The 18,793-nt window shown below is 39.4% G+C and overlaps 1 protein-coding gene across 4 annotated transcripts in view; it reads right to left on the bottom strand.

Annotated features, from left to right (window-relative positions):
* cadpsa (Ca2+-dependent activator protein for secretion a) overlaps positions 1 to 18,793 on the bottom strand; it is a 261,095-nt gene that overhangs the window by 126,705 nt on the left and 115,597 nt on the right. For all 4 annotated transcript variants that reach the window (XM_049568292.1, XM_049568453.1, XM_049568202.1 and 1 more), the window contains exon 9: positions 10,051 to 10,117. In XM_049568292.1, the coding sequence (XP_049424249.1) occupies positions 10,051 to 10,117 (67 nt within the window). The remainder of the gene's footprint in view (positions 1 to 10,050; positions 10,118 to 18,793) is intronic.

An 18,793-nucleotide genomic window follows, 5' to 3' on the forward strand; every position in this document is an offset into this window, starting at 1 on the left:
AGAAACAGAGAGAGTGGATATACAGACAGTGAGTATGGTGAGAATACCATACTTTTTAATACAAATGCAAATGTGTATTCTAATGGAAATGAAAGGGGTAATGACTGTCCTGTGACACCCTGGTGTGAATGACCTGAACAGACTTATCTCGTTTTTCATTTTATCTTACGTTCAAGATGTTGCAATGAGAGATTCAATTTTTATCTGTTTCATCAGACAGAGACAGCTCATGCCAGTTGTATGTTTCCAGAATTGTTGCTGTGAGGATTAAAAAATACTGTGCATTGCCAGTATAGAGCTATAATAACATAAAGTTGAACAACCTTGATTGACAATCTTAAGCTGCTTTTAGCTTTCATGCACGTCTATATTTTAAAGTATCCAGTTGGATATATCAGAGCTTTAAGAAAACTATGAGTTTTAGCAGACGTTCCCTAGTTAGGACTTAACGTAAAACTCGGAATATAAGTCGCACTGGCATGTAAGTCGCAGTCTATTTTTTAAGGTCTCAAACAGGGAAAGCAAGGTTTTATATTACTATTTGTTTATAAAAATGTTATACAAGTTATTCCTACACTGTTTCCCTTTATTTTTAATTTGAAACACATTGAAAACACAATAACCTCTTAAGCAGCTTTGGTTACTTTTCAGATTGCAGTTTTCCAAACAACCTCTTCAGGAAATAAAATTAGGGTATAACAACATCTGAGCCATAAAAATGAGTTTAAATTAACATTAAACTTCTTTTTTCTTTTTTAAGAAGACAGCATTACAGTACCTTATTACAGTGTGGGCTGTAACTATACATGCTTACTCAAATCCCAAAAAATGAATGAGTTTAAATTACTACGTAGCGTAGGGTGACCATATTTTGATTTCCAAAAAAGAGGACACTCGGCCGGCCACGACATAGCCTACTTAAATGATACTCGCAGTTTACTCAAAGATGCCTTATAATTTTAATATATTCAAAATTTATATGTATGGATAGGGCCGGGTTTGGTCAAAAATGTAGCTATAAATTGTATTCGGGCTCGGGTCGGATTCGGTCAGCTTTCAGTGAAAATGTAGTGTAAAAATAAATAAAATCCTGTTGTCTGTCCTGTTTATTGCTTGGGCACTGTTATTTACGTTATTCTCAGCCTTGATTAAACGCTGAAAATAAAATAAAAGAGGGAGACAGGTTTTTCCTATTTTATCTTATTTTGTTTTATGTCTCCCTCTCCTCTCACTAGAAACGTCGGACCTCCCGCCTCCCACTCCCGTCTCAAACATGGAGGTCTCCCTCTCCGCAGCTGAGCACCCACAGCGCACGCCCGGCCTGTTAAATAGCCTGTAACCACTGTGTGACACAAACTCAGTGCTTTGGTCATTAAATAATGTCGGGCTCGGTTCGGTTCGGACAGAAATATGCTGCCCGTGCCGCACTCTAACACACACACACAAACACATGGAAAACCTGACATTATCATCAGTTTATAAAAGACCCCCGGACGCCCCGGACGGGACGTGAAAAGTGGACATGTCCGGGCAAAAGAGGACGTTTGGTTAGCCTAACGTAGCGCCATCTTGTGGGTCAAATTACCTATGTCAGCATTTACCTTGGTCTATAGGTCGCACCGGTCTATAACCCGTACCCAACTTTTTAGATGAAAAGGGAAAAAAAGTGCGACTTATACACCAAGTTTTATGGTAGATGTTGACTTTAATGCTAATTTAAGGCCAGGAAAATTCTAATTAGACTCACTTCTGTATGATGTGAGTACATAAGCCCTATAAGGCAAGTGAGAAAAAAAAATAGATGATCAATTTTTTTCTAAGTCTGATTTCAGATTTTTTTAAAAAGGCCCTTTTTTTCAAGGTCATTTTTCCAAGTATTTGTTGTTGTAATACTCATTTTAGCCACAAGAGGCTGAAGTGAATCACTATCCCATGTCCTAAATAGGACTTAAATGAGTCATGTTTTCTTCCAGATGTGTTTTATTTCCTCCATGCACTCTAAAGACACGATTCAGATATTGTGTATGAACAAGTTTTAACAGCCATGTTTGAATAGCCAAATCCAAATGTATCAAAAGTTCTTGTTCTGTTGTGTATAGCTATCATGAAAGACACAAGATTACCCAAATGTTATATTCATTACGGTTTTATTTGTATTTTTAATTTTTTTTATCCTTACTGGTAAAACATTCCACTCACAAGGGGTGCAGTGTTTGTATTACTATGACTGCTCGCTAGCTGGTGGGCTGACAGCTAATGTCAGTGACGCTAACAGCAGATTAGCACCAATTAAAATACATTTCTAGCCAAAAGAAAGACAAGACAATATTACATAACTTGCTAAAACGCAATATATACATATATATATATATATATACACACATATGTATTGTTTCTAATGCATGGATGAATCAAAACTCACCCAGAAGAAAACGTAAATGCCTCTAGGCCTTTTCAATGTTAGAACTTGGGGTAGTGGTGGGTATTGGTGCACTTCAGCCTCTTGTGGTCAAAATAAGTATGACAAAATTACAACAACAAACACTTGAAAAAATTACCCTGACAAAACTTTTTTCCCGCCAGTTTCACAGATGAAAAAACAAATTTAAGACCTCAGAAAGATTATCCTGGAAATACATTTCTTTAAACCTATTCTTGAGTCACAAACACAAAACAGAAAACGAAAATGGATAACCAGATTTATTTTGTCTTAGGGCATCCGTACATAAGTACAACTTAAACACCTTTACTCAGCCAGCAAAACTTTTGAGGCCTCTTGGATGGGTGTCAAAACACCCATGGATTCATTTAAATCTTAATGGTTGACGTCAATGTACTAACCAGATGAACAAATATACACTCCATTGTCTCTGAATCTTCATCAGGTCTTAACAATTATCCAGGTTAAGGGATGATATCATAAAATTTGTTGATTGGTGTTGCAGGCATACCGCAGATGATACATTTTTATGTGTTAAGCAGCTCCCTGGCCTTCCCTCCAAAGTCATCATCACCCCAAACTCACCCCAAAAAATATCACATTTAAAAAGATCTGAATTTGACTGAGCACATTCATGCCCCCTATAGGATGGACCCTTTCTATTTTGGACACTCCCATGAGGTATTCGCTAGCACCTCCATTATACTTACATATGAACTCCACCCACAAGATAATGTAGATAATAAGATCATGTATCTCATATTTTGAACACATTCAAGTTCCCACAGGATGGATTTTTCATTCTAATGAGCTTGGGGACATTCCATTAACACCACCCTCAGGAAAACCATAATGAGTTGTTTGTTCCTACACTCTCATACTGAGTGGAATAACGTAACCTCCATTGGAAGCTAACCGGGCTTAACACGTTTGGTCTTGTTCAAAAAAAGGCCAGTGTTGACCCATATATCAGTGTAACCCTGGTTTAGGTTGGTTGCTTTGGTCTTGTCACGGCTCCCTGTGTTGGCAACACGAAGTGTAGTGACACTGTTGCTAGCTGTAGCTGGACTGATGCTACTGTAGCTGCCAGTCATACCGGCCTGTCGTCACAGATCACCAGGCCTGGCCAATCTGCCGCTGTCGCCACCTCTGCCGCTGCAAGTGGCAGCTCTCACTCTAGCTGCAGCTGCATTCCGTGTGTGTGTGTGTGTGTGTGTGTGTGTGTGTGTGTGTGTGTGACAAATGAGATTCCCCACAACAGCACTGATGAGACCTGAGGCCAAGTTAAGGGTGGAGGGAACGGGACCCACTCTCCAGCAGCTTCCTGGCCTCCAGGACACCACAAAGGCAAATCAGATTCTAAACTACCGACCCCCCTCCACCCATTCCCCAAAACACCAGCTTGCTCTCTCTCTCTGTCTCTCAGCTGTCAGTCAGCAGAGCAGAGAGAGAGGGAGAGACGGTGATGAAGAATGGGAAAGGAAGAGTGAAGAGAGAGAGAGAGAGTGTTAGGGATTAGTACAGTCGTTTATTTTCACATCATTACAGGAAACACATGGATAGATAGATAGATAGACAGACAGACAGACAGACAGACAGACAGACAGACAGATAGATAGATAGATAGATAGATAGATAGATAGATAGATAGATAGATGGCGTAAACTGAACTGTATGTAGCAGTTCTGACCAGCTCAACAAATGGATGGTAAAATGACAATGAAGTAGAACTGAATTAACTTAAAGTGAACTGAAGTGAGTTGAAGCTGAATTGAAGCTGAATTGCAGTGAATACAAATTAAGTTGCCTGAACTAAAATGAAATTAATTACAGTGAAGTGAAATAAAATGAATTAAACTGCACTATGAAAGTGAACTTAAATACATTGAAGTGAACCGAGCTGAACTAAAGTGATCTCAAGTTCACTGGCTAAACTGAACTGAACTTAAGTGAATTCACCTGAATCAAACTGGAAGACAGATGTGGACGCATGTGCAATTAAAATTCAGTCCACCATAAACACGCAAGGTTTAGCTGATCTGTAATCTGCCTGGACACTCTGAGGAGGGGCGGCCCAGGCCAAAACCACTGTACTGATGAACTGATGGAGGAGGATGAGGAGGAGGAGGAGGAGGAGGTAATTTAAGGACAGAGAGAAAGTGTGGAGGATGGAAAACAGAAGAGATGACAGGCAAGTGATAAACAACAGGGAGAAGAGAGAGGAAGATGAGAGAATGCGGGGGAAGTAGAAGATGGTGAGGAGGGAACGAAAGAGAAATGGACCAAGAGAGGAGGAGGAATGAGAAGAGACAGAGGGATTACATGTACAGTGGGAAAAGAATAGCTATGATGTAGAAGGAGTCGTAGACTCCTATTTCAAACTATTTTGGTTGTACTACAGAGGATATTCACTTCTAACAAGATGTACAGTTAAGTATACTACAGAATCAGTAATTGTGCATGAAAGTTAGAGTTCTCTTTACATTGGCACTGCTGTACAATAGAGACGGGTCCAGGTCATTGGTTCGACAGCCCATTGGTTCGACATCCCATTAGTCCGACTGTCCGCGGTGCTGAACGGCTCGATATCAATATACAACCAAGGGCTTAAACGCTAACAAAATGGCTGTAGCTTGCTTTAAACATTAGATATCAGCATGCCAAAGGATTAGTGCCTTATGTCTACCTGAGAGTAAAAGTTACATTGACAAATCTAATAACCTGATCTCAGTGTCATCTTCTCCGCCCCTTGCTTATCTTGTCCCTCACAACTTAAAAGCTCAGTGTTTTCAGTTTGTCAACTTGTAAAAGCTTAATATGGACTCTTTACCATGTTGGTTGTACATCCCATCACAAAGCATCTTTAATGTATTTTTATGTTGTTTGCACGCAGGCTTCAGGCAGAAAGGCTTCAGGCAGAAAGGCCATTGTAGTGATTTAGGTAACTACACAAACAAATCCATGAATTTAATGTATGTAAATGTATCTATTGTACCACCAAACAGCTCCATAAATGTATTGTGTAATATTCAAAGGAAAAACCCCTGAAAAAAATCCAAATTTCCAAGATTAACTGAGTTAATCTACAAAAAAACTTGCATATTCTCTGAGATTATAAAGTCATAAATATGCGAAGTGAGAGACTCAGATATTCTCTGAGGTTAACTGCCAGAGTCAGGTGATATATTATAAAGAGCAGTGCAGCCCACATAGGGAGGAGGTTGTGCTGGATAAATGGCTCAAGCATTGGACTTTCACCCAGGAGACTGGGGTTTGTGTCCCGTGTGAGTCAGTGTGTCTTATTATTGTTAATTAGACTTAGTTGACTTATTTCAGGTGTTAGGGTACTATAAAGCTGCTAAATGTACAAACCTATTCAGAGTAGCTGAAATTCAGAGTAGCTGAACAGGTCTGTTCTTGTTAATGTGATATTTTGCCATTGCTAGGACATCCAGGAAAGACATCCAACTGATGGCTCAGTAACATCCTGCACATCAGCACGATTTTCATTTTGGAACTTTTTTTCAGCTCTAACTGTACATATTGATGAAACATTCAGACAACGGTCATTCAAAGTCTCAATGTTTGCTTGGACCCTGTTTACCAGTGGTGTCTGTGATGTGACGAGGGTGACTCAACCTTGCAAAGTAAAGCCATTTGGCTCCTTGACCAAAGAAAATAGATTAAAAAAAATTAAAATAAAACAAAAATACTATTTTTTTCTCACAAATGTATGCCCCTCGTTCAGGCCCTGTATCTTTATTTTTTTTTACGATAGCCCTAATACACCATCGTAAAGGCATACCCTTTCCCCTACTTCCTACCCCAACAACTTTGGCCCCCTTGCTGAACAAGCAACTCTGCCTTCATTTGGTCTTTTTAACTACACACCTGTAAGGTTTCACGACTGCATCTTGCAGAGTTGTGATGCTATTACACTGACAAAATCTGTCCACAGACTGTCATCTAAACACCTGAGAAAACACTCAAACTGGAGCGATAGTTGAGGCTACAATGGTGCCACCAGAACCACATTTTGCCATCATCACACACACACAGACACATACACCCACACTCACACTCACACACAGACTCACAAAGTAAAAACAATACCAAACATTGCAAAGTTGTCACGACTGTTAAAAATATCTAACGACTCCTTCATGGTGTGAAAGGCTGTACTGCCACATCATTTATTCCCCAAAAGTCCCCCAAAGGGAAGACATCTTACATCTGACTGATTCCTTTTAAGACTGATCATCTAAATATAAGTCAAAGTCCAGTCTTGCTTTCTCTGAATATACAGAAACATTCGGCCAGATTTGTTGTCCAAAAATTACTGTATTAAAGAAATTTTGATTGTAGACAAAGCCTTCTCAAACATGCAAGACATGATGCAACTGCATGTCTCGTGGCAACAATTTCCTATCATTGAAAGAAATCATCCTTAAAAGAAATTTCAATAAAAGCTGTGATACATAACTTTCAAGGTGTTTCATTTTCACATTTAAACAGGAAATATATTATACTGTAGTTACAATGCCCCCTTCTTGTGGTACTGATGAAGGATTAGTAGGTTCACTGGATATCTTCTGATCAAAACTGGTATCTGGAAGTTGTCTTTCACAGTCACTGACATAATTTGTTAGATTTGTAGTAAATTAGCTGGTTTTATTATAGTAGTTTGTTCTATCTGTTTCTCATAAGTCTACGCTTAAATGTTTTTAAATGTTTCTGATAAGTATTGCAGTACTATATAGCTTGTTGTTTGAAAGAGGGTCTGTGTTAGTGTATTTTCCTTATTATCTACACTAGAAGTAACCAGTGTGGGATACCTTATATCATTATATACCGAAGAAATCTTTTATAGATCTGACCACACTGACTTCTATTAAAACTTTTAGTCTGAAAGGAAGTGTGCAGTGACCCCTAACCCTAAGGCCAACATGGGTAACGAAATGCCAACAGTCGGTACTTACTTACAGGACTTTGCATGAGCAAAACAGACAGTGAGCAGAGAAAAAAATACACTGCACAGTTATCTCAACGATGCAATATCTCTAAAACAGCAACAAAAAGTACATGCTCACTCAAACACACACACACACTCACACACACACACACACACACACACACACACACACACACACACAGCAATAACCAGATAGTGTCTCTGCTCCTCAAGACAAACATCCATGCACATACACAGACAGACATAAATACAAACACACACACACACACACACACACACACACACACACACGAGTGCGCAGTCTATTGACCAGTATTTGTCACTTGCTATATATTTAGCTGGGAGCAAGTGGGAGGCTTCAAGTTGGCGGCGCTCAGGCTTTTCTAGCTGCGAGTGTTAGGCCAGCTAGTGTTCACTCGACTTTGTCAATCCCCTGTCAACTTGTAGCTCTGAGACATATCCTCTGCAACGCACAAGAGACAGGCCGCCCCCCCTCCACCCACACCACCCCGCCTGCTGCCCACCTCCTAATACAGAGCCACCAGGAAATGGCCGCTACCGCCAACCCTCCACATCCCCACCACCCCATCTCCTGACAAAAGCCTGCTTGGCCTCTCCATCATTCCTCTGACAGCCGAGGGAAGACAGCTTGGCTGCATCTCTCTTTCCCGCTGCACACACAACATGTGGCCAATGAAAATATTATAGCGATAAAGCAGAGCGGAGGCTGCTCAGGGTGCTCTCTTGGGTGCGATCACATTTTGTAACTCACCATTCAAATTTGATCTTGTGGTTTTGAGTCTCAAGAAAACATGTTCAAGCATTTGTTCAGAAGTTTCCTCCAAGATGATAATTATTGGCACCACAAATATGAATATATTACCTTAACCAGTGTGTCAGTGATGCACCTTCTCCACTTTTTATAGATCAAGATATGAGGGCTATAATAAATAAAGCCATGGATTTATTTCTGTTGTTGTTCATCCAAACCTGTGACCTTGTAAACTTGGTTGGACCTCTGACTGTATCATCATCATCATCATCATCATCATCATCATCAACCATTGTTTATTCAGTGAAACTAACTAAGCATTAAAGCTCTTTTACAGCAATGCCTTGACTTTACATTCATACCGACTAGAAGGATATATAATAAAAGATAACAACAACAATGAAATTATGAAAATGTATTTACTCTGTCACATTGGGCAAGCTGCTAAACAGCACTGTAGCCTCTCAGACAACATATAACAAAATATCTGCCTTTACTTGGATCTAAGAAGCCTCAATCCAGCTGTGGGAGATATAATTTTGTTAGACATCCTAATTCCTCAACAGGGTTGTGCAGATGTTGAAAAATTGAAAGTAATGACCCTCCCTCATCTGCAACAACTTGAACTCAACTTTTTGAGTTCTCAGCTATTTCTGGTGCCTTAGCCTCAGTTTAAAGTCCCGCATTTTTAATAACCTGAGATGTACATTTGGCCAAAAATAATAATGTGTATAAATTTACATATAATCCAATAGTATAAAGGGTTGCAAATAAAAAAAATATTTTCACTGTCAAAGAATCTGCCAGTTATGTTCATTAAAAAGTATTTTGAGGTCTATGAAATACTGGCATTTATAATGAACAGTACTATTTTCCAAAGTGCAAACTGATATATTAAAATACCTTGTTTTAACACGACAGCAGTGCATAACCCAAATGTATTCAATTTAATATCACAGAAAAATAAGAAAATGGCTTCAAAATTAATTAAATTAATTTTCTGTCACCTGACTGAGGGTTGCTCAATTATGGAAAAAATCATAATCACAATATTTCAGTCAGTACTGAAATTACTATTATTTAACATGTTTACTTATTCACTGTGGAAACATGCTTTTTTTATGTAAAAAAAAAATCCTCTTCTTATATATATATATAACTTGTATATATATATATATATATATATATATATATATATATATTTCAAATGAAAAACAGGTGCAAAGTAAAAACACACTGGCTGAAAGTGAGTTTGGGCTTTTAGGGAGGGGTGAAAATACACAGCTGTAAAGGAAAGGGTTGTGCTGAAGATATAACACAAGACAGAACGAGCCATTTCAGATGGAACATGGCACACATTTTATCTTGTTTAACTAACTGTCTGCCGAAATTGTTATTGAAACTCAAATTTGATTAATTGCCCAGCCCTAACTTCACTAATTGATTAACTGACAACTCATCTTTGTAAAATGTGTATCTGAGCTGACAGAGGAAGAGGATGAGTGGTATTGTGGCAGGTTGTATTTGGATCAAGTATGGTTATGCATAATACCATGTTAAGTCCGCTCCAAATTGATTACGAGACACAATGCTGCATTGCAAAGGATTTAGAACTTCAGGTTGAGAGCACTGCTAACATAGCTGCAATGACTCCAAGTTCATTAGAAATACGTTTTCCTTTTCTGACTGTCAAAGTGACAGCCTAAAGACTTAAGTGACGCTACTGCCCATTAAAACATCTAACCCACTGAATGTGATGTACCATTTATTGTGGCTGGTTGTGTCTTAGAGTAAACTGTATATTGTAGGAACCAAAAAAATCAACAAAAAATCCAGTGAGAGCATACATTTATTTTCTGAGCTTACCTGAACCAGCACAAAGAATCTTTTCTTCCATCTTTTCCACACGTTCTTGCCAATGGCCCAGAGGTACCTGTGGGATATTAAAAATCAGTCATCTAGAAAAAACACTTTTACAGAGATTTGAGAGATTTGTCAGTGTGGCCTTTAAGCAGCTGTTGTAACCTGAATGGAATGTGTTTGCTACTTTCTGTACTGCCATGACAGAAGTCTGATGCGCTAAGAGCATACACAGAGTGATGGTGTAGTGCATCACTGACCTCTCCTGGTGAAATCTGATTACTGCAACCAGATACATCACATATGGAAAAATCCCAGAGCGATGCATCACATTGCTGGGCTTTACCTGAGGCAGATATTTGTCATGGCAGTAAAAGCACTGTACTATAACCAGTGACACTAATAGTGCCTCTGTTCCATTTAGTTATGCCTGTAGGCCATCTATCAGGCAGCATGCCCAGATCTCTTGCACCTGTGTGAGATAGGTGAAAATGTCTGCTGTGAGAAATAACAGACATTTAGAGAAAACTTTGGGCTGTTAGATTGCTGACAGTATAACATGAACTGGAGTAAAGCAGCCTCTGGAGAACAGATAAAGTCACAAAAACCTGTGGACTGTACAAACTGTGTCCATTTTCTTCTCATGGAGCTATTTCACAGAGGTGTGATGGATGGAAGCACAACTGCAGTTAATAACATTAAGTTTTATTTACATAAATCAATGAAAGAACTGCTTCCTAACTTATTAGTAGTATTATGAAAATCACTCACGATACTTTTGACCTAGTACCTTGACAATGATACCCATCATAGTAATTTTAGTGATAGCTATAAGGACTTTCAGAGACTATCTGCACCAAAGAGATTTTTGAGAAATCAGCAGAGTAGTGATGTGGTTATAATAACTAGATAGAAGCACTAATTCGGTAATAACTCAAATAAAGTTAAGATTCACTTTAAAGGTGTACTTCAACCCCCAAATGACTGTCTGTATTGATTACTCATCCTGTGTTGCACTAAATTTGTGAAAAAGACTGTTTTTCATGATTCCACTGTGAGCAAAGAATCAAAAAACTGAAAATCCTTGATCAATTGAAGACACAGGTGTCCGCGTTTAACAACAGCAAAACTATATCAAAACATCTGTTTACAAACTCTCACAAAACTCGTGCAGTATAATCCTAGTGTCATTTACCCAATCATATACTCAGTACTTCCCATGAAGACAGCCCTTTCCAACAGGGAGCTGAACTGAAAATTAAACTTACCTATACTCTCTTCAAAGCCAGACTCCATTGCCTCGCTGAACACATTGTTTGGCAATTGTTTGTTATTGTTTGGCAAATCCATACCATCCCTTTAAAACACCAAAGCTGAGCTTTGTGAGAGTTTGTAAACGGATGTGTTGATATAGTTTTGTTGTTGTTAAATGTGAACCCACTTTAATTCATCAAGACTTTAAGTAGTAGTTGGCTTCTTCCTTCACCATGGAAGCATGTGAGAATAACAGTTTTCTTCACAAATTCAACTTAAATTGGAGGTTAGGCCTTGATACAGAAATAGTTATTTGAAGGGTGAGGTATTATTTTAATACAGGCTGTGTGAAATCTCACAGTGAAGCTAAATGTTATAAAATAACCACACATATTATCTCATATCTGGAGTCACAGCTACGTGAAGCATTGTTAACTAGTGACATTTTTTTCTAGCTGCCGACGAATGTGACATGCCAACAGTCATTTCTTCCCTCTAGTAAGATCCACAGGAGGGTTTCCCAAATTAGCCCTACCACCAGTGGCAGGAGATCAACACAAAAAAGACATATATGACTGAAATGGTTGCAATTTTTTACACGTGGTAACCAAAGGCAACCAAACTACTTGGTTAGGTTTAGGATAATATCAAGGTTCCTGTTAAATAAGTATATTTGTTATGTTTGTAATGGTAGTAACAAATATGCATGTACCATACATAATGAAAATAACGCAAATTATGACTCAAAATAACACTGACATTTGATTTCACACAGGACATGAACAGCAGTCTCCTCGGTCAAAGTCCTGCATTTGTTTGACCCTTCCATCCACCCCAATCTCCTCCCAACACTGACTTTGTTGGTCTTTATACTACATCACCTGACTTCCTCCTTTGCTCCTGTCATAAATTAACATGGCCACTAGAAACTGCTGCCTAACAATCAACACGAATTTGGGTCAAAATAAGATCATAGTGCTAAGATGTACCACAGGAATCATAACGTTGACACATTGTCAGTTAGGTGAAAACAGTTGGTCAAAATCCCAGACTCAAATCACTTTGCTAATATATTTCTCTTAAATCTCCTCTTAAAAGTACTAAGAACTGCATAGAATTTGCAGATATGTGATTTATTCTAATCTAAAACACAATTTTTATGGTGCATCAATGTGCATTTGGTGGAAATTCTATGTCATTTTCTACATCAAATCAGCATTTTCAGTATCTCTGGAAACCTTGAGATCTAGACTAGACTGATTTAAAATGATGACAATTTAGAGGCACTGTAATTAGGTTACTTAAGTAAAGACTAATATTTGAAAACAAATAAATGAAAAAGTAGTATTTGCAGTCATATCAAACACACCATATCAAAGTTAATGACAGCTACAGAGACCGGCATCAGTCTTCTGCTTGTGATATTTTCTAAAATCTAATCTTGCGAGCTCAGAACCTTTGACTTCAATAAAATCACCCTGATGATTCTCTCATTATTTCATTGAGAAGTACAACACCAAAGCTATAAGTCTGCAAGCTATATCTAGTATGCCGAAGTGTGTTTTGTTGTTTTCTTTTAGATTTGACTTTAAACATGATGCAGAAGGAGAAGGACAGGGAAAGGGCTTTTGTTGTAAAAGAACATCTGAGGGTGAGGACCCCAGTTTGATTTGCTCTGCTGCTCCCAACCTCGCTGTGGGTCTCCCTGGTAAGCCCGCCTCAGTTTGCCTCAGTGTGCCTTTCCCCCCGGTCCCTCCCAGAGCTGCTTCTGCCTGTCGTCCTAAATAAACCAGCATCCGTGAGGTGACACATGAGGGCCCTGCCGGTGTGCCGTGCAGAGAGTGGGGCCAGTAACATGGTACAGAGGCGGTGTGGGCATCTTACAGGGCAGCCCAGCAGCCTCCTCCAAGGCTCCCAAAAGAAAGCATATGGAGGGAGGGACACGGTTACAGACAAAGGAGCAATGCTCTGAAGCAGGCAGTGTGTGTGCACCAGCGTGTGTAAAACACTGCCTCATGACTTGAGTTAGCATTTCTTTTCCAGTCCAGTTTACCACTGCAGGCTTACAGTCAGGCTTATGCTCACTCGTGAGGTGGATAGTGCGTGTTGTCCAATGCAAATTGCAGTTGCTGCTTGTTCAAATGTGTCTTTGCATCTTAGGCTGGGCATGCCTCGACTTTGTTCCACCAAAAACCAGCTCATTTACCCAACTTAAATCTCTGTCCTGAAGCTGGCCAGGATGAAAACACATTTAAATCCCCAAACTTCAAGAATGTACCCCCAGTACAGTTTGAAAGTACAGGACAGAAATAAATGAAAGATCTTATGTACAACACATCTGACAAAGAATATTTTTGCATGTCTGCTTCATCCCTGGCAATCCTGTGCAGTTATATCCAGACATTCAACATTCATTGCGTCCAAGTGGGACATTTGATCATGTGACTGGATGTCATAAACTTTCAACCTCCATGAGGAAAAGATTTCCTCTGTGGGACTGAGCAATGGAGAGTAAGGTGGAGGGAAATGTGACACTCTGTCATTGGCTGTCATTGCTAAGAACAATGAAACACCTCATGGTGCCATACTGGGGGTGTACATCACTAGTTTCATCACTATACAACATTATATCCAGTCTTTGAACGATACTATATATGCTGATATCACAAAGTCTGCGGCTGTTAGATTCTGATTTGCTTCAATTCAGGGGCCTGTGATCGATATGAGACGTTGTACGTGAATATCCTCCTCATCTTTTTCTTGGCTGTTTACCGTTATCTGTCTGGAGCTAGGTCTGTTTGACACTGTTTGAATGTTAAGGAATGAGGTGTACTGGGTCGGAAATGGTGACACAGACATGCCAAGAGATATTTAAAAAAGAAAATAGGAACATCTTAAAGATGACCATACTGTATGTATTAATGTTTTCACTTTGCATTAATATTATTGGTTTGTTGATCATTGTCAATTACAAAATGCTCGCTTTCCTCACCTGGTGCAAGTCTTCCCTAGAAGTCTTTAAGGACTAAAAAATGTAATAGGTGCTAGTGATGTGCCAGTCAGTGTTCTACAAAACCCACACCAACCCAGTCCTTTATGATTTCCTACATAGTTTGTTATATAAATGCACAGCTGATGGGTTCAGTGGTTTGTTTACATGATGTTACAGAAATGCATATTTAACAGACTGAAGCTTGCAGAAGCTTGCATGGTTGCTGTTAGGACACAGTGTAAGGCCTAAATATTCTCTATATGCAATACTTTTACCAGACATTATGACCAGATAAATGTAAATCCCGCTGTTTAATTGTGATGTATATGCTTATCTTGTTTAATGTTTAACTGTATTATATGTCTTTAACCACTGTACACAATGTATTCTTCATATTGTATTTTTTTTTTTTATTATCATAGGATCCCTATTAACATCAGGCAAAGGGACTACCGATGAAAACAACCTTTCCAGCTAATTCAGGTGCATTTATTTTTGTTCAAAATGTGGATTAACATACACTGTCCCATCTTAAACAAACAAATAAATAGAAAACTGAAATATGTTGGACTTTAACAGATGGATAACAGAAAGCATTTAAGCGCAGCGGCGCTGGTGATAAAGATACTTGATGTGTGAGAGACAGAAAGGGTGGAAGCTGAACAACTGCACAATGTTTCTGTAGGATATTAATTACTGACTCAGAACACTGCTTTGCCACTTTCAGGTGGACTGGTCTGCCCAAAACCTGCAACATTTTCTAACAAACTTAACCCAAACTGCCCAACCCATAAGTCAAAATGCGGTCCCTGTGGGCTATGGGTCAACTTACGCATCACTAATGTCCTAATTGGGAGTTTGTGTTTTTAAATTTTTGTTTCTCTTTAGATGTACACGTAGCAGCATGTAGCAAATTACAGTCTAATTTAAAGTAATATTGTGTTTTTACAGTAGTTTGTTAACATGTGAGAAATGGAGTGTAAATTCACAGACGTTTGGTGGTGGTTAAGTTTGATTCAGAAAACTGCTCATGAATTTGGAAAGATATTCTCACTACCGTAAGAAACCTCGGAGTAACATTTGATCAAGATTTGTCTTTTAATTCTCATTTAAAACAAACCTCACGGACTGCATTTTTTCATCTGCATAATATTGCGAAAATTAGGCCTATCCTGACCCGAAAAGATGCAGAAAAATTGGTCCACGCTTTTGTTACCTCAAGGCTGGATTACTGTAACTCTCTATTATCAGGTAGCTCTAGTAAGTCTTTTAAACTCTCTAGCTAATTCAAAATGCAGCAGCACGTGTACTAACAGGAACTAAGAAACGAGATCATATTTCTCCTGTTTTAGCTTCTCTGCACTGGCTCCCTGTAAAATCCAGAATTGAATTTAAAATCCTACTGTTAACTTATAAAGCTCTAAATGGTCAAGCTCCGTCATATCTTAGAGAGCTCATAGTGCCTTATTATCCCACCAGAACTCTGCGCTCTGAGAACGCAGGGTTACTCGTGGTCCCTAAAGTCTCCAAAATTAGATCAGGAGCCAGAGCCTTTAGCTATCAGGCTCCTCTCCTGTGGAATCATCTTCCTGTTATGGTCCGGGAGGCAGACACCGTCTTCACATTTAAGACTAGACTTAAGACTTTCCTCTTTGATAAAGCTTATAGTTAGGGCTGGCTCAGGCTTGCCCTCTACCAGCCCCTAGTTAGGCTGACTTAGGCCTAGTCTGCCAGAGGACCCCCTATAATACACCGGGCACCTTCTCTCCTTCTCTCTCTCTCTCTCTCTCTCTCTCTCTCTCTCTCTCTCGTATCCTATTACTGCATCTAGCTAACCCGGCCATCCTGGATGTCACTAACTCGGCTTCTTCTCCGGAGCCTTTGTGCTCCACTGTCTCTCAGATTAACTCATATCGCAGCGGTGCCTGGACAGCGTGACGTGTGTGGTTGTGCTGCTGCCGTGGTCCTGCCAGATGCCTCCAGCTGCTGCTGCCATCATTAGTCATTAGTCATACTTCTACTGTTATTATACACATATGACTATTGTCACACAGGTATACTGCCAGATATTAATACATACTTTCAACATATTGTACCACAGTAGCCAGAACTATAACTATAATATCATTACTTTCAATAATGTTGTTGGAAGCTACTGTCATTACCTGCATCTCTCTCTCTCTCTCTCTCTTTCTCTGTCTCATTGTGTCATGTGGATTACTGTTAATTTTTTATGCTGATCTGTTCTGTACGACATCTATTGCACGTCTGTCCATCCTGGAAGAGGGATCCCTCCTCAGTTGCTCTTCCTGAGGTTTCTACCGTTTTTTTTCCCCGTTAAAGGGGTTTTTTTGGGGAGTTTTTCCTTATCCGCTGCGAGGGTCATAAGGACAGAGGGATGCCGTATGCTGTAAAGCCCTGTGAGGCAAATTGTGATTTGTGATATTGGGCTTTATAAATAAAATTGATTGCTTGATTGATTGAATTGAATGCATTTTATGTCAAAGCATTGAAAAGTGATCCACAGTTTAGTCCACACTTACTTCTGTGTCAAGTTGTTTTATTGGGTTCACTTTATTTCAGTACACTAGGTAGGTAACCCATCACAGGGAATATATTGTCTTGTTTTATATATTGGTCATGGTTGGGTAACACCGTTGCAAAGTGCAGGTTCATTTGTAAAGTCTACTGCAGACCGATAATGAGAAGCTCTGAAATCTGAGACGTACTACACAGAAAAAAATAATTACTATGGCTCTGTTGCATTAAGAGTTACAGTAAGCTGTTTCAGTTTCGGAACACAGCGATGATGCTGCAATGACATGTCAGAATGTCTGCAGTAAATAAGGTCTATTGCCTTGAAAATCTCAATATTTGAGCATGTATAAGAATGAGTATCGTCAGTATTGATATTATATTTCACTGTCACCATCTTTGCCTCACAATGTAAATTGTAGGCAGTTCTATGACTGAAAATGCCCAAATGGCCTTTAATTGGTCTGCCGTGGATCCACCACTTAAATTCTGCAGAAGGCTTATCCTCAAAAAAAAAAGAGTCCCCCTCCAGACATGCTTTAAAATACTTATACTAATATTTTTGGTTAGAATGGTTTCCCACATAATAAAGAAATGGGCTGAAAGCAGATCTGCCTTTTCTCTATGGTTGAGAAATTCTGTATCTGGCCTGCACTCTGCTCACCACCGCTGCTTGTGCTAGGTTCACTAGTGCTATGGGCACCAAGACAGCTAGCATTAGTGTGAGAGGAAACATCTGAGAGACTCAGGGTCCATCCAGATATCCCTCCTCGACTCCTCTATCCTTGATCAACTGACCCAAAATCAGTCAAGATCCGCCATCTTGAAGGATGTCCCCATCCCTTAAATGCGTTTGGAGGAGTCTAGCATCAAGGAGTGAGGAGGGATCTCTGAGGAGCGATGAGCAAGGATACATGAGGACAGCCTTCGCAGAAACCTTTTACCGACCACCACGACTTCTTATTGGAAATCAGCTGTTAACTGGATGCTGCAGCTGATCTGATACATCACATCATGTTGGAGGGAAGACAGATAAGAGATTAAACTCAAGTGTATCGCTCCAATGTTTTATACTTTATTTTCTGATTCACCATCTAGTAAAAAATCTGAGCAAGGACCACAAGCTACTTTCTTCATTTGTCAAGATTTTTCTATTCCCCATTACCTTTTATTATGGTGACAGTTAAATGCAGAGGGAGTCTGTCTGTTAGTAAGACACACTTTTTACATCACTGGTTGTGATTTCCATTCAGTCACACGAGGCTGAACATTCCTTAGAGTCCAGTTTGATGAGTTACAGAATTTCGATTTTCCCTGGAACACGTGGCCTAATAAATAATTTCCAATGTTTAAATAAGATGGTAATCATATTCCAGGTCATTGAATAATGACTTCACAATTAGAATATCAATAAATACAGATGCAAATAATTAATAAATCATATAAATGCATTCTGTGTCTCTGAGAGGGAAAGAGTATAGTACATATACAGAACACAGACTGTTATTAATGTGCAGCTGTTTGTTAAACAGAGAGCAAACACAGCTGCTCTGCCTCTGATAACTGTATAGGCTAATTATATAGGTCTATATATTACATTATGTGTATGCAGACACATAAAGTCTCTACAGCTGTTAATAAAGCCGACTGATGGCTGATCCAGCTGTGATCAGGAAGGAAGCTCCAGGGTCTGGTTTACATCCAAAGACTGCACACTCCACCATGTTTGCTGCAAACACTGCTTTCTGTACTAACGCCCAATGCTGGAGGTTTCAGGTTTCTTTTGTACCCTTGTCATTACATGAGCTGAGTCCTTCCCATACCAGAACGTGATTGGCTCTCAGATTATTGACATACCTCATCTGGCTCCCAGTGTGTGTTTGAATCTCAGATTTAAGGGAAGTGCACAGACATTGCTCCCTTCAGTACAGGAATGTGAGAACATCTCTCTAGTGGCGGACACTGCAC

The sequence above is a fragment of the Epinephelus fuscoguttatus genome, linkage group LG1 (assembly GCF_011397635.1).
Source record: "Epinephelus fuscoguttatus linkage group LG1, E.fuscoguttatus.final_Chr_v1".
NCBI classification, from domain to species: Eukaryota; Metazoa; Chordata; class Actinopteri; order Perciformes; family Serranidae; genus Epinephelus; species Epinephelus fuscoguttatus.